This window comes from Mauremys mutica, chromosome 3, assembly GCF_020497125.1.
Source record: "Mauremys mutica isolate MM-2020 ecotype Southern chromosome 3, ASM2049712v1, whole genome shotgun sequence".
In the NCBI taxonomy this organism is placed as follows: Eukaryota; Metazoa; Chordata; order Testudines; family Geoemydidae; genus Mauremys; species Mauremys mutica.
The window spans coordinates 211,631,173-211,648,323 of record NC_059074.1 but is presented as its reverse complement, the minus strand read 5'-3'; the positions used below and the strand labels follow the sequence as shown (position 1 = coordinate 211,648,323).

The 17,151-nt window shown below is 45.4% G+C and overlaps 1 protein-coding gene across 8 annotated transcripts in view; it reads right to left on the bottom strand.

The window, feature by feature from the left end:
• Positions 1–595: 595 nt before the first annotated feature.
• Positions 596–17,151, bottom strand: part of LOC123366095 — a 38,092-nt gene continuing 21,536 nt past the window's right edge. For 4 of the 8 annotated variants that reach the window (XM_045009211.1, XM_045009207.1, XM_045009209.1 and 1 more), the window contains exons 4-9: positions 11,730–11,911; positions 8,491–8,557; positions 8,001–8,089; positions 6,543–7,288; positions 6,060–6,130; positions 4,976–5,213 (exon numbers count right to left, since the gene is read on the bottom strand). In XM_045009211.1, coding sequence (XP_044865146.1) covers positions 7,174–7,288; positions 8,001–8,089; positions 8,491–8,557; positions 11,730–11,911 — 453 coding nt within the window. In that variant the 3' untranslated portion in view covers positions 4,976–5,213; positions 6,060–6,130; positions 6,543–7,173. Of the gene's footprint in view, positions 1,158–2,068; positions 2,196–3,330; positions 5,214–6,059; positions 6,131–6,542; positions 7,289–8,000; positions 8,090–8,490; positions 8,558–10,058; positions 10,758–11,729; positions 11,912–17,151 lie in introns of those variants that run through there. The other 4 variants (XR_006577918.1, XM_045009213.1, XM_045009214.1 and 1 more) reach the window with 4 other exon arrangements.

The following is a 17,151-nucleotide window of genomic DNA, read 5'->3' as shown; positions in this document are numbered from 1 at the left end:
TGTATTTTATCCCAATTGCCTTTTTTACCTCTATGTCCTTAACTACTTTCAAAATTTGTTCTAAGACCTTGCATACAACTGAGGCCAAACTAATGGGCCTGTACTTTCCCAGATCACGTTTTTTCCCCCCCTTTCTAAAAGAGAAGTATTAAATTTGCAATTCTCAAGTCATAAGGTACAGCCGCTGAGTTCACGGTGCCATTTGAAACACCTGAGGATATGATGAGCCAGATCATCAGGTGCTGTAAGCTGACTCCAGAGAGATGCTGATTTATACCAGCTGAGGATTTAACCTTTTGAGGTTGAATTAAAAAAAAACCCTCTCCCCCCCCCCCCCCCCAAAAGCAAGATTTGTAATGGAGATAGCTAGCTAATATTATTTTGCTGTATTTAAAACAAACTGTGGAAATAAGTGTCCAGATAAGAGAGAATTGTTTGCCAAAGTAACGATAAATCTCAACTTTCTTAAGGTAATGGTTGGCCATGCTCTGCTTTCCCAATGTCGTCAAAGCAAGTAAGGCTCAACCAATACACCCATTCCTTTGTGAACTATTAAATTATACATATTGTTAATCAATAGTCATTTAATTGGCACAGGAGCATTCAATTTAAAAGTTGTCTATAATGCACACTGAACATAAAAAAAATTAGCAATGACTTGTCAGCTGAAGCCTCATTTAAAAAAGCTATTGCCAACCTTTCTGTCTTAAGTTAGCCATCTTGATACATTTGCAGCTCAAATGCTAATACAGTGGTGTCCCAATTATCACAGAAGTATTGCTATAGAAGAATTCATTCTTCTAAAACATAGGAACAAGTTACTTTTTTACATGAATGACTTGAATTACTTCATCGAGCTCCGATGCATTCACACAGGAACCCTCAGATACAAACGTCTGCTTCTGAATCACAATGGTGGCTCTTTGAGAAGTTTCATGTGGCTGCTCCAGGGTTTGAAGACAGTATTATTAAATATTAAATTATTAAATATACAACAACCACCAGAAAAATCGTCGAGACTGTCTTCCATTTCATAACATTAATAGCCGAATCACATTCCTCTCGTGACAAGAGCACTGTGGGTTTTGTAGAAAATGATAGCCGTGGTTTGGAGTTCTGAGTGGCAGATTTGGGATCCAGCAAGTCAGGTGCCGCCACTAATAAAACAGAAAAAGAATGGTAAGGCCCACAGTGTTGGATAGAGGTGTATTTAGCTGTACATCCTTCTTGCCAGAAGGTTACAGAGATCCTACTAATTCAAAATAGAGTTCATAGATAGTTGTGTTATAAATGCATTTCACTTGTACACCATGTTATATTACTACAGAATGACTGGTTTCAGTTACTGCTAGGACTATTAACATGCTATTTATACGTACACACATGCATGCACACACTTGCATTGTTTACTAATTATATATCTCCTCTATAAATACTCTGCAAGTGTAGTTCTAACATGCAATGTTTTCCCTATTTTCTTGTGTTCCTTTAAATCAGTATAAAAAGGTATTTTTCTGTAGAGAGTCCTCACATCTTGAACAATCTTAGGCATTGCTAATATGCTTCTCAGACTACATTTTAGATCAGCATTTAAAAAGTATCAGGAAAACAGGACTCTTTCCTTAAATCTTACATACCCTCAACTCTGCATTCAGACACTCAGAATATTTGCAGTTCACTTTCAAATTCCCCACACAGGTAACTATAAAAATGATTCATTCTTAATCCTAACAGTTTGAAAGTGTTGGCTAAACCCTTTTAGGAAATACCAGGAACACATGCGCATGCGTGTTGGAAAAGTCAATCATTTTGTTATAGGATATTTGATTTTTTTTACTGCTACAAGAAACCCGCTGGGACAGTAATGATCACCTGCGTGTGTTATCAAGTAGCCCCATAACGCATGTGATTACAAGTAACTACACTAGTAATTATATAAGAATAATCCACATCAAGTACACTTCAAGGTCTCCTGAGGGAAGATTGCAACAACAATACAATACGTAAAATTATTAATGTATTTTGAATGGCTGCAACACCACTTTCAACTGTTGTAGGGAAGGCCTACTTCTAAATGTAGATTCAAACAAGTCTCTTGCCCAGCTCTCTGGAAGCTGGGCATGCCCCAGAGGAAGGAGGCAATGTCATTTTCCACAGGCATAGGATCTTCTCTCGAGTACCCGCTGGAGGTTAACCTACAGGGTTAGAGAGTTCACATTTGAAAAGAATCGTGCAATACAGGTCAGAAGAAAGGCAGACCTAGGAAATTAATACACTAGACCTGAACTCCGGGGCATGGGTTAGAGGATGAAAAGGCAGCCCCCAAATGAAAAAGCTCGGCTCGTGTCTCGGTGCACAGCTGTGATATAGTTACTGTTCAGCAACTAGAAAACTAGAATGTGGTTCTAACTGACCGGGAGCACCAGACCAACATGCAAATACCCTTCGAGTGTAGTGGGCACGGAACACCGTATGAGGCTATTGATGTGCCCCTGGACAAAAATCGGTGTGTGGGGCTAAGTTTGGGAAGGACACCTGATTTAATAACTGCTCCTTCCAGCTGCGCTCTCTCCTCGGGATGACATGATTTGTGATGGGGGGGGGGGAAAATCACATTTTCCTTTCAGTCAGCGCTCCCCTTGCCAGTCAGAATTTTTCCTATTATATTATCACAACCTTCTGTCTCCAAACCCAAAATTGGGAGCACCTCAAGCTACACCAAGCCTCATGCTGTAGACTAGGAAACTGCTCCTCTTTCTGCCTGGCTTCGACACTTGCAGACAGACACACACGCATCCTAGCACCATGAAGAAGGGCAGACCTGCCCCCCCAGTTGTCCTGCTACACTCCCCCTGCAGCCCACTGAATGCAGCTAGCAAAGGAGAACAGGATGGCTGCGAGGCGCGCTAAACTGATCCACCCAGTGGATGCTCCAGCCAGAACGAGCCCTGGCCCCTTTCCTCTACCCCTCTCCCCAGCAGCCAGCTCGCAAAGATGCGCTGGGTTTAAAGCGCTTGCAAAAGGCATCCTTGCAGAGCGGGGTTTGGCTGGAGAAATGGTCCGGGTGGGAGCCCGGAGCCCAGCCTCACCCTCCTGGACAGGGGGAGCTACACCCACCTTAGACAAAGGAGAAGTGATAGAAACAAAAGCCAGGCGGGTGTTTAACCGAGCCTGCAAAATCCGGGACAGAGGCGCAGGAAAGAAGGGGGCAAAGAGGGGGACTGAGCAGCCCTGGGTCCCTCCTGCGAGGAGGCATTGGGAAAGCAAGGGAGCATGCAGCATTCAGACAGACTGCGATCTAGAAACACACGCCATTGTGCCAGTACTCACTTCTTATTTACAGACCCGGCGCCCTCTCCTCGCTTCACGAGCAGGCATTTTTTCAGGGCTTGGGTAGGTGCCGTTTGACCAAATGGAAAAAGAGAGAGAAGGACCAGACCCAGGGTGCGTTTGCTGCTGCTGCGCTCAGATTCCACAGGGAGCCTGGCGTTCTCAGTCACTGGAGGGGTGAGTACAGTCACAGTGTGTGAGAGATCCTGTGAGAGAGAGATGTGTGTGTGTGTGTGTGTGTGTGTGTGTGTGTGTGAGATCACCATCTGCATGTAATCACCCTGTGTGTGTGAGACTCACTCAGACGCCAGGTGTGTGCATCAGCCGCTTTGGGTGTGTGGCTGCCAGTCCCTGAGGTGTGTCTGTCACAATCTCAGTGCGTCTTTTGGTCTGTGTCTGTGTGGCCGCATCCCACTCTCGGTCAGTGTGGGCGGGGGCCTGTCTCCTCTCAGCCCGTCTTTCTCTCATGTGCATCTCAGCCCTGGTGCCTGGTTCTCACGTGGTGTCTGTGCCCCCTGCTCCTTCACTTTGTCTCAGGCACTGGGCGTGGGGTGCCTGACTCTGGGTGCAGCTGCATGCCTTGAAAACTGTGCATGTGTGTCCTTGCGCTCTGCCTGCGTGTGTGTGGTTGTGTGTGTGTGTGGGGGGGGGGTGCGCTTCTCTCCTCATTCTCTTTCCCCAAGTGTATCCCAGCCGCTGAGTGTGTTTCCCCCTCCCTCTACCCTGCTCCAGTGCCAGAGGCAGCTGCTCCCTCATCTCAGTGAGCTGCTCAGCATTTCTACCCAGCCCCTTCGCTTGGCAGTGCAAGGACCAGGCGGAGGTAGATGCTGCAGGGATGAAGGGGGGGAGAAGGGGGTTAAGAGGTTCACACAGGAAAGAGAAAACCCAAACTGGTGGGTGCTGACTTGGGAGCCCCCGGGGGAGTGTAATGGGGCAGAGGAAAAGCCAACAGCCACCCCCAACACCTCCTGTTCTTTGCCATGGCCCCTGGGGGATCTTCCTCACACAGCAGGGATCATCAACCTACAGCACGCTCAGCTCACCGCCGCTCTGGGGTTCCGGCCACCAGCCCCACTCAGTGCCCGCTGCTGGCCTGGGGACCCCCAAGGAACCCCAGGCTGGCAGCGGGCTGAGCAGGCCAGCAGCTGAGACCCCTGCTGGCAGGAGCAGGTATGGTGACACAAATAGCAACCCTCCCCCTTTTGAAACTAGGTGCAGTTTCCGCCACGCAAACGCAACCATCTTGGCTACTGCTCAAGACTAGCTACCGCCTGGGCCAAGGGTTGCCAATCAGGAGGGATGGGGTTTTTGGTCGAAAACACTCACAATTTGCTTCGTCCTTGCTAATGTGCCAAATTGGATGATTGAGGCGTGCTGTTTCACCGTGTGTGTGAGTACGTGAAAAGGGAGGTAAGCTTTGGGGGTACGGAGGATGTCCATGAGCCCAAGGTGATACTCTGATTTTTTTCCCCACTGGCTTCTTCCTTGCTTATTTGCAAGGACTTTGCTGCCCATCCACCGGTCACCAGTCCAGGGGTTTCAAATTAGGAGGGATGGGGTTCTGTGGTCCAAAACACTCACTATTCCCTCCCTTCTTGCTGCCTGTATAATTTGCCTTATACACAGGGACACAAATACAGAGAAGTGTTTTTCCAATTTTAAAAACTTTATTGTAATCCGGTATATAAATAAAAGGTTAGCTTTTTGTTCAAAGCCATTTTTAACAACAACTATTTACAGATAATGTCATTTTTCTGATAGTGCATAGTTCAGTTCTTTTTTTTGCACTCGTATTCTTTTTCCTCATCAGTGAGGATTTCATGATTTGTTCCTTCTGGAATGCAGGGCATATGTACCCACCTCTTGCAAGAATCACACTGGACCTTTGATAAGTAACAATTGAGAAAATGAAATCAGAGAAGTTGTAATGTTACAAATACTCTCCATTCGCTCATGCTATTCCATCCACGTCAGCATTACCTAAGATATGCCTATCACAGGGGTGGGCAAACTTTTTGGCCTGAAGGCCACATCGGGGTTCCGAAACTGTATGGAGGGCTCCGTTGGGGAGGCACAGCCTTCCCTAACAGCCTGGGCCCTGTCCCCATCTGCCCCTTTCCGCCCCCTGACTGCCCCCCTCAGAACTCTGACCCATCCAACCTCCCCTGCTCCTTGTCCTCTGATCACATCCTCCCAGGACTCCCCACACCAACCACCCTGCTGGGAACCCGACCTCTTATCTAACCCCCCCGCTCCCTTTCCCTGACTCCTATCCACATCCCCGCCCCCGACATGCCCCCATCCCCGCCCCCGACATGCCCCCCCACCCCGGGACTCCCACACCTATTCAACCACCCACTACTGCTCCCTGTCTGCCCACCGGGACCCTCTGCCACTTATTCAACCCCCCCGCTCCACATCCCCTTTCCATACCACACAGAGCACCAGGACTGGCAGCAGCACTGAATGGCTGGAGCCAGCCATCCCACCGTGCAGTCCCGCTGCCTAGAGTGCTGGCGGCACGGCGAGTTGAGGCTGCGGGAGAGGAGGGACAGAACGGGAGGGGCCTCCACGGCCGGGAGCTCAAGGGCCGGGCAGGACGGCCCGCAGTTTGCTCACCTCTGGCCTATCACCATGATGGAATGTTTACTGTTGTGGAATTTTTACAAGAATCCTGATTCTTAAGCAGCTTATGGCATATGTTTCTGATACAATTCTATGTTTCTTACCATCGTGCAATCCTCACTTTCCTTTTCACAACTGACAAGGTTGCAGTATATGCAGTAGTCCTCCACGCTTTCTGAAAAAAAAAATCAATATAGCGCAATGAAATGCTGATCATGTCACGACCAACACTCTAAATGCAAATCCCGAGTTAGTAATTACTGTCGCTATTTTAATCCAGTCACTGGTTGCAACATTTTTTTCTTTTTTGTGAGTCTTATTTTTTCAAAGTTTTACTTTACTGCACCTGAATATAAAAATATCCAATTTTATTTAACTGGTCTATCAATAGCAACCATTCACCCCAATCTAATTTTTTGGTACTTGAAGATATTATTGATGAATAGCTGCCATTACAGAACCAGACCCGTGAGATACCCCACTTTAGAGGTATTAAGATAACGGTCTGTTCCGTAACATAATTCCACTTTTTCGGTTACCTTCACATGTGCCTAATGAGTCTATAGTACATGGGAGAAAGTTATTACCTGACTCTTTCACTAGAACAATTGCTACTTGTCTTCTAAACTCAGCATTAGCCTCTTGTGATGTGTTTCTATTGAATTGATGTCTTTCTGCCACAAATACGTTTCTGCAAACTAATAACACTTCTATTTAGAAAAAATATCACAATTCCCAGAGGTGAAAGTGGGCTGGGCCAGCATGCTGGTAAGAACTGGCCACCGGTTCCGGCCCGTACACGGATGACGTTACAGTGCTGCTGTGGCAGTGCTTTATGCTTTCAGGTCCCTGCCCCCGTTACCTCTCCTCACATCTGTGGCCCTGCCATAGGGTCTGACAGCGCTGCTGGATGATACCGGCAGGGCCACCAACAGTGGGGGAGGAAAAGGGGCAGTTGCCCTGGGGGTCAGTGATTCAAAAGGGCCTGGGGCTCCTTCCCACCACCACAGCAGCTGTCAGGAAGGGCTGGCTGGGGGAATCTGGCCCCCCAGCCCACATCTTCCACCCAAGACCCATCCCTTCTGAGGGCCCAGAGCATACCCCACACGCCATGGCAAGGACGCTGGTGCAGTGCACACCAGTAATCTTCCACATTTACTTTCACCCCTGATAATTTCACATACATAAATGATAATGGCAATTTTGTATTCAAAACCTTTAAGATGAGTGGTCCGCAGTTGTGGCCATCACTTTTTGTTTATTATGCTGAAGAATTTTATTCTTCCAATCAGATGGGGAGTTGCTCATTAATCGTTTGATGAAGTATCTGAAACTTTTAGAGAGTACATTAGTGGACTGTATAAATGAGCTTTTCTTTCCCTTTTTTTTAAAAAAACAGTTTCTGTACAGAGATAGAAATCCTTTCTATCGCTATTTACTTAATGATTGCCATGACTTATTGCGCATTAGATATCTATCTATCAGTGGTCCCCAACGCGGTGCCCGCGGGCACGGGGGCATCTAAATGCGCCCGCATTCTGGCTGGTGGTTGAGCATCTGCCAAAATGCCTCCGAATTTCGGTGGCGACGCCTCTCGATGACATCGCTTGTCGGCGGCAAGCGGCGTCATCAAGAGGCGTCGCCCGCCGAAATTCAGAGGCATTTTGGCGGATGCTCGAGCACCATCACGGTCCTTCATTTGGCACTCGCCAGACGAAAAGGTTGGGGACCACTGGTATATATATTAACATACTTACACACACACACACACACACTTGCTTTCATATTACTGTCACACTCTTATACAATGTATCACCTGCTTTGCTGTGCCCCATGTTGATAACACCTTCACACTCATGCAACATGCTACCATTTCGGGTCCACATTCTGTTAAGTAGTTACACAAATCCACTCAAAGTACATTAGTAAGCACATGCTGTTTCAATTTTTCTTTGTAGCTAACAGGAAGATTTTAGTCTCATTGTGTAAATATTTTCACATTAACAGTTCATATACACTGTAAAAGTAAGTATCTTAAAAATCACCTCCAATTCCTTAGACATGTTCTTTCATATCTCATCTCATCACACAAGGGGTCAATTGTTAATAATTCTTTTGTTTGCATCAATGCTATCTGTAAGTTTAAATATACGTACAAGTTATATTGGCAAAGTGATAAATTCTGCTATTTTATAATGACTTCTCAAAAAAACAATCCATTAACATATTCTCATTTGTGATGTCTAACACACAGGAGAAAAGCATATTGTGAATCCATTGATCAAATCATTACAAACTGCATTCTTTCAAGTAACATTAACAACAGAATTTCACAGTATCATTTTATTTTTAAAAGCTCAGTTCTTGGAATGTCAAGAGTTATATTTACATTCCACTTTCCTTTGCATGCACTGAACTCACTGAAAACCCGCAATATGGGAAATGAGACCACTGCTACCCAGCTGTGTTACAAATCTCTTATATAATACCACATTTAGTGACCATAATCCTGAAGTACAATAGAAAACATCTTACCGCAAGAACCCAATGATCTGGTGTGTGATAAGGAAGCAAATAATATATCATATTGAAGAAATCCACTCTGTATTCATTTAAAAAAAAAAAAGAAAAAGAAAAAGAAAAACAATTATAGTTTCCAGTGAAGCAAACTATGAAATGTAGCTTATACGGTATTTCCCAATTTCATTACATGGCTTACTACTACAGTACTCATTCCACATCAAACATAGCATTGTATTTGCTGTTTCGCACTGTGTTTCACTGACTGAAAGAAAATGTGCTTTGCTCATGCTGTGTATGAAAGCTTGTTAGCATTTACTTTCATTTGTGCTGTTCTGCCTGAGAGAATGGCCCTAGAAACTACTGCTGAGATGGGTTGTACCTGCTGACAGTCAACCAAGTTATTAATGCATTAATCATTCTGGCACATAAAGAACAGAATGACAGGTTTCAGAGCGGTGTGCCAAGTTGACTGTAATTTAAGGCTTCCTGTGCCAGTAATACATTTTAACATTTGTAGAAGGTCTCTCTCTATGTCTATATTATATAAATAAACGATTGTATTTAAAGTAAATAATGTTTTTAAAATATTTAGGAAACTGCATTTAAAATAAAATTAAAATGCAGCTCTTATCAATGTAGTGTGATCCTTGCCTGGGATCCTGGTCTGGGGTTCCAGCCACCAGCACTGCTCAGCCCACTGCCATTCTGGAGTTCCATTCACTCAGCCTGCAGCGAGCTGAGCGGGGCCGGCAGGGGGCTGAGTGGCTCAGTCCGCTGCCAGTCTGGGGTTCCAGCTGCCAGCCCCGCTCAGCCTCCTGACGGCCTGGGGTCCTGCCCACCGGCCCCGCTCAGCCCACTGCCAGCCTGGGGTCCTGCCCACCGGCCCCGCTCAGCCCACTGCCAGCTGAGTGAGTGGAACCCCAGACAAGGATCCCAGGCCCTGCTCAGCCCGCTGCCGGTCTGGGCTTAGCGGCTCAGTCTGCTGCTGGTCTGAGGTCCTGGCCTCTGGCACCACTCAGTCCGCTGCCAGCCTGGGGTTCCATTCACCCAGACTGGCAGCACGCTGAGCGTGTCCGGGGGCTGGGACCCCAGACCGGCAGCAGGCTGAGGCACTCAGCCCACCGTCGGTCTGGGGGTTCTGGCCGCCAGCTCCTGCCAGCGGGGATCCCAGCCGCTGGCACCACTCAACCCGCTACACCAGCCTGGGGTTCTGCTCACCCAGGCCAGCGTGAGGCTGAGCGGGGCCAGCGGCTGGGACCCCGACTGGCAAGGGGCCGGCAACCAGAACCCCAGACCGAAAGCAGGCTGACACTCAGACCCCTGCCAGCCTCGCTCAGCCCGCTGCCACTCTGGCGTTCCAGCTGCCGGCTCCTGCCAGCCGGGGTCTCAGCTGCTGGCCTGCTCAGCCCGCTGCCAGCCTGGAGTTCCTTGGGGGTCCCCAGGCCAGCAGTAGGTGCTGAGTGGAGCCGGCAGTCAAGACCCCGACTGGCAACGGAGCAGCAGCCGGAACCCCGGGGTGGCAGTGGGTTGAGGCGCTCAGCCCGCCGCCGCGTCTCATCAAAAATTGGCTCGCGTGTCACCTTTTGCATGCGTGCTGTAGGTTGCCGACCCCGGTATAGAGAGCACAGCTGCTGCTGGCGTTCTGAAGCTGCCCGCGTGTTGCTAGCCTGGGTACTTCAATGATGCCTGCCAAAGTTATCACGGTCTGGTATGGGAAAGCATCCTACTACGGAAGAAGAAATAAGGCTTCCATCCCAAACCTTTGGCAGAGGATTAAAAAACTTTCACTGAGATACTCTTCAGTAGACAAAGCAGGCAGCTGCCAAACGACATTAGAAGGGAGCATTGCACAACTTTATATGAGCATGTTCCCTAAATGATCAGCAACATAGCAACGTTAACCGGGACGACTTTAAGTGAGGAGTTACTGTACATGTTAAGGTAACACAAATCTTTAACTCAAGACTGGGCAAGAATTAGCATAAGGCCCCAAATCTTACTACAGTTCATTCTTCCATTTTGTCCTTTTCCAGATTTTCCTCTTGAGATCTGTGTCTCAGACATGAGCAAAAACAGCAGATGCATGATAGACTTACTCCCACAGGGCTACCGATGTGTAAGTTCTCAAAGGGCCTCTAGAAAGGCATTTGTGACAGGTGGGATCACAGAAACCCTCTGGGAGCTGCCACCTGATGTGCCCAGACTACTTCTACCCCTGCTTTCCCTGCCAACTCAGGACTCCAGCACCCTGTCTTGCTGAGCCAGACACTCCTGTCTGCTACAACACAGACCCAGGGTCTGAATTACTTGCCCCAAAACTGCAGGTTTACCTGAAAAAGGCTAACAGAAGTGTTCCTGTCTTTAATACTCAGATGCCCAACTCCCAATGGGGTCTAAACCCAAATAAATCCATTTTACCCTATAAAAAGCTTAAAATGCACAAATCTATATCTAATCAAACTGAATATAGATAAGATCCCCACCAGTTCCACAATGCTCCCTTTTACAGACTAATCTCCTTTTAGCCTGGGTCCAGCAATCACTCACATCCCCTGCAGTCACTGTCCTTTGTTCCAATTTCTTTCAGGTATCCTGGGGTGGGGGTGGGGATGGAGAGACTCTCTCTTTAGCCAGCTGAAGACAAAATGGAGGGGTCTCCCAGGGGTTCTCCTATGCAAAGTCCAGCTCCAAGATGGAGTTTTGGAGTCACCTGGGCAAGTCACATGTCCATGCATGACTCAGTTTTTACAGGGAGCATCCACTGTTTACATAGTACCTTGAACTTCCTCAAGTAGACTTCTAATGAGGATTGGAGTATTCCAAGATCCATTGTCCTTTCAGTGTTTCTTGATTAGGTACTTAATTTCAACATTCCTTTCCCCAGGAACTGACCAAATGCTCTACTAAGGTTATTTAGAAATCAAGCCAGTACACAGCCAACATTCATAACTTTGAATACAAAAATGATACATGCATATAAATAGGATTAATACATTCAGTAGATCATAACCTTTATGGCGATGTGTTATATGGCCTATGTAGCATAAAACACATTTTAAGCATATTTCCATAAAGCCTTATGGGAGGTACTCACAGCAAGCTGTTGAGAAATTTTCAGAAAACAAACAGTGTAAGAACCCCATTGCTTGTTTTTAATTAATGCAATCCCTGGTTCTTCGCCACATTTCACCCCATTCTTGACCATCGCTTTTTAATCATTCATTTACCTGAGCGACATCTTTTCCGCTCACCTTGGTACGCCATGATCGCTTTCCACCTCTAAGGAGGTGAACAATGAGAGGCCGTCACACTCATCGGGGTGCCTAACAAGGGTTTTGGGGTCGGATTCCAACGTCTCCATCAACGGTTGAGTCAAAGGGTCCTCCTTGGAACTGTCACTGAGGTAGCGCTTTCTCCACACAAGTCCAAGGTGCTAGGGGTTAAAACAAAGTCTGAAGTTCTCATGGGGGTGGTAAAGGAGTCCACGTTTCCTCTCAGTAGCCTTTCCACAATTTCTAAAACACATGTCCTTGGTAAGAGATGGCCTCCTCTGCCCGGAGCTGGGACTTATGGGGTAATGGTGCTGCTCTCTGATTGGCAGAGGGCATTGGGAGGAGTTCTTAGAGGGGTCACACAACCCACTTCCTGACAGGTCACTCCGCCCTGGAACTCACCCTGACTGGTCAAATTTCCTCTCAGGGCAGTACCATCAGGGGAAAACCCAACCTCATTGGTACTGGGCACTGGGAGCAGTCCTTAGAGGGGTCACGTGACACACACCTTGCTTCCGGTCATCTGTACCCCAGAAGTAATACCTCCTGGGGCGGGACTTCTGGAGACAGGTGGGAGGAGTGTAAGGGGTCAAGAGGCAGGGTTAGGGTTTGATTCATGGTAGGGCCCATATACTACTCAGGTTTACTGTATCATACGGTTTGTCTTGTTCATTTTGACCAGGTAGTTTTTGTGTGCTCAAGGAACATCTGCCTTTGTGTATGTTGAGATTCTCCCCAGAGTTCTCAGCAACAGCTTTTGTGAGTTGATTATTTATGAAAAGAGGAGATCTTGAACTAGATTCCATGGGTTCAATAGCTGTTTCTGCTTGGCACTGTTGAGTATCATTTACCTGCAATACAAACAAAAAAATTCTCATGCTTTAGTGGTATGGGAGAACCTTGTTAATTACCAGCAGGAAGTGAAAGACCCATTCCAAGCGACTGAATAATATGAATTAGCAGACACATGCGAAAAGCAAGAATCTTCAGTGTTTATAGTTATCACTTTGAAATACAACAGCGCTATGCAGAATGCTTTACAGCAACTACCTACTCCTCACCACGTTCAAGTTTAGAATGGGCATTATCATCCATGCTTTACAAATCGCAAGTCACATAATTTAACAAGGTATAGGCAAAGCTAAGGAGTAGTACACAGTAATTCCTTGTCTGGTCTCTTCTTGCTCAATCACTAATCTGCAGAACTGTATTTTGAGATATGTAATTTAAGTTTAATTACTGATATTTCATAATGAATTTGTAAATGTCCTATAGTTTATTCTGTAAATATGATAACACTTGAAAAAGTTGTTTAGTCCTGAAGTATTTACATTGGCCTGCAGAGGATATCCTGTCCAGACGTATTATGAAATATTCAGGAGAATGTCATGCCATTCTAAATGTTTAACGTAATCTTCACAATATGTTTGTTGTGATGGTCAACACTAGCTTTGTAAAACTGTTGAAAAATTTCACAATATTTATACCTTTAGGGTTCTCTCAAATTCCAGTCCCCACCGCTATTACAATCTTCCTTGTCTCCCCTGCACTCCCCACCAAATTCTGACATGATTTTAGCATCAGTTAGCTAAAACTTCAGTAGTTATAAATGTGTGCTTAACAACAATTGAAATCCCAAATGCCAAAACTTCTGATAGTCTAGGTAATTGGTCTCAATTCTCATCCCACTTACACTGATGTGTGAGAGATGAGCATCAGGGCTTATCCTTCTAGCGCCAATACTTATCAAAATAAAAGCTGTTAAAATTTTGATGTTGAGTGGAAAAAGGGAAGACAGTCCTTACACTTCTGTCATTGTAATAGTAGCTTGAGAAATAGAAGGCTAAATCTAAAACTAAATGATTTTTACCACTGAAAGCAGAGAATGTGGAAGCATTCCTTGTTAGACCCAAGAGTTGTGGGGATAGTGTGCCACCTCTCTAATTGCTCCTTCACTCTAACAGTGTTTTTCTAGCAATGGGCAAAAAGCTCAGATTGCAGACATGCAGTGACCAGTGTCTGGTTGAGGCTATCACAATACAAGCATTAAGACAAAGTTCAGTACCAGAACTTCTAAAGAAAGAAATCAATTTTCATTCCAGTGGCCTCAATAATAAAAAGCAAAGGAAAAAAAAATATAGATCAAGTTTGCATAAGAACTGAGAAGACTTCAGGGTCTGGCCCTAAAAATGAAAACTCTGGGAACAGAATCTCTTTTTATAAACAATTTGTTCAAGTCTGATTGTTATTTAAAGAATGCTTTTGTGTGTTGTCCAAAAGTCAACAAAATTTATCTAGACTAATGTTCAAAACTACAACCTGATATTAGGATTCTGGATTTCAGAATTTTTGGCTGTTTTGCTTTTGTCATCAAATACTACAAAACAGCACAGATGGGAAGACATCACACAGACCAAAAACCAAAACCACGAAAATTACATACATCTACAACAAAAGATATTAGCACCCCATAGCCTTAATTGTATACTAGGGCTTTTTTTTTTTTTTTTTTTTTTTTTTAAAAAGCACATGGGGCTAAACTCAGCTCTGGCAAGCAGTTGAGTTAAATGGATTCATGCAACCTATACGAGGGCTGAATTTGGCCAATGATGTTCAAGTTTTTACAATGCTTCCAAGTCACACCTATGACAACACGATTATTTAGATAAGCGTGCGCGCACACACTCCCCCAATGTGGACAGTTCTCCCCTAAAGTAACAATTACCTTTTTTGACCACCTCTGGGAGTCTGTCTGGCTCATACTCTGGCTCATTGTCCTCGGTCAGTGAATGTACGTGGATGGCAACCTCATCAGCACCTGACCAAAGGAAAGAGCCATTACCTGTACAAATAACTAAGGAAACTCTGGAAAGATGTGTTTAGAATGCAATGATCTCATTCATTCATTCGTTAATTAAGTACATAAGATGTGTGCTTGTGCATCCACAGTCAACTATAGCAGAGCTTCAGAAACTATACTGATTTATGAGGATCTGGCCCCTCATCTGAATCAAATGTAATAATGGATGTTTTGAAAACATGTTTTATAAATAAATGCATTAAGGTTAGAAACAGGATCATGATTAAGGCTATGTTTTAGTCATGGGTATTTTTAGTAAAAGTCATGGACAGGTCACGGGCTATAAACAAAAAGTCACGGCCCCGTGATCCCTCCCTGACTTTTACTAAAAATACCCGGGACTAAATCTTACCGACTGGGAGAGGGGACGCTCCTGAAGACTGCTGGGGAGTGGAGAGAGAGACCAGAGCAACGCTGGTGCTGGGGGGAAAGAGGTGGCTCAGGGCTCCACCACCACTAGTCCCAGACTGCTGCTGCAGGCCAGCGTCAGGGACCATGCCTGGGGCTGCCAGAGCAACGGCCAGCGCGGCTGGCTCCTGAGCTTCCTCAGCTGCTGGGATCAGCTGCACCAGCACTGCAAAATTCACAGAGGTCACAGAAACCGTGACTTCCATGAATGATTTGCAGCCTTACAGTCACATTCTAGTATAGCATTTCCTTCTTCAACTACCCCATGTGCATTGGGGGGGCAAAATAAATGGATGGTGGATATCTGGCAGCCTTATAAAACGCACTTCAGGATAATGTAAATATCAAGCACAGTGCTCCATCAGCTGGGCATGGAGTGAGTACTGTAACTCAGTGCCTGCTTGCCACAATACCGGCTCCACACTGTGCTACATGAGTGCTTTTTGATGTGTTTATTTCTGAAGCGAGCGCATAGAACTACAGTCCCTCATTCACAGTAAATGGAAGTAGAAAAAGATTGTAGTCTAGAAAATGCAGAGGGAATTGATAAGAAAAAATTCACCTAGATGGACAGGTTTAAAAACTTTTCCCCTCTGCTTGGCAGTAAACACCCAATCTATGCGTGTTACAAATAAAACTTCATATAGTCATTACCAGAATTTCTCTTTGCAGCGGCACGTGGAATTGTTCACACACCTATCTAAATTATTAGCAAGAACAGTGCTGTCATATAAAGAATCACTTCATTAATAATTTAGATGGAAATTCTGCATACATCAGAACTGATATGCTCTCCCAAGTCGAGTGTGACATAATGAGGTAGAAGAAGCAGTTTAAAGACAATAGGGGCATGTCTGCACTGGGAAGTTTCATAAGATATTAATTAATGTGTTCATTAACACGACGTTACAACATGCAGTGTAGACACTGCCCTGTTATGTTTAATATCACATCAGTCAGTTACGGTTAACCTTAGGGGCAGAGTGAAAAGACATGTTTGAACACGGTCTAATTTTGAAGTACAGACCCTGGCAAGTAAGGTATTGTCTCCTTTGCACCATAAGTGAAACTTTACCAGAACAATGAATGAAAGTTCCTGATTGAATTCTGCCTGGATACCAAAAATGTATCAGTCAGGCTAAAAAAGTGTTTTTAATTTATAAGGAGGGGGGTGGCACACTCAGAGGCTTGCTATGTGAAAGGGGTCAACAGCACAAAAGTTTGAGAATCACTGGGCTAAAGGATAATCTCTGCTGAACTACACTTTCCTTTTGATATCCAGGCTGTCAAACTGTAGGCAGCTCAGGTACAGATGAAATAAGGGCCCATGCTTCAGGAGATCTGTTTTTTCTGCTGGTATAGTGGAGATTCCTTAGCTATCAATCAATCATGTCCAAAAATTCCCAGGACTTCTGGCTAGTGACGAACCAGAAGGATGAGTTCAGCTCTTTCCTCTTCCCTTTATGCAAACTGTCTTGTAAAGCAGCGGATTCTTCTCGACATCTGACATTATTTCCATGGCCTCTGAGAGAAGTTCTGACCTCTGGTTACTCACTTATGTTGAAAGGGATATAAACATTCATACTTCAGAGCACAAGCCAACCTCTAACAGGAGATAGGAAGAAATTTCCCTTGTGGGTTAGTTATTCCATAACTGCCCTCTACAGGTTTCTTGAACCTTCCTCTGAAGCAACTGCTACTGGCCACCGTCAGATGACATACAGGAGACTCAATGGACCACTGGTTTGAACCCATCTGTCCATTCCTATGTTTTTGTTCCAACACTACTGAATTCCATAAAAGTAAACTAAAAGGAAGGGTACCCTGACATACTGAAAAACGGTACAGCACAAGGTGTGCGGTTCAGAAAGCTGGACGCTCTTTTTTCTGAGTGACCCACCATAACCCTGGGGGCATCTTGTCTTCCAGGTATGCTCTTCACCAAGTGAGGTGTGTTCCTGTAGCAATCATACAAGGGCCAAAGTGAAAACTGGGTTGGCTTAAGGTATGTTCCTTGTACTTACCTGCCCCAAAAGAGACATTTGGACAGGACCGGGGAATGACGTGTCCACAAATGGAATTTCTGGAGACACATTGTGAAATCCCACTCAGAGGACAGTACCAATGCATGGC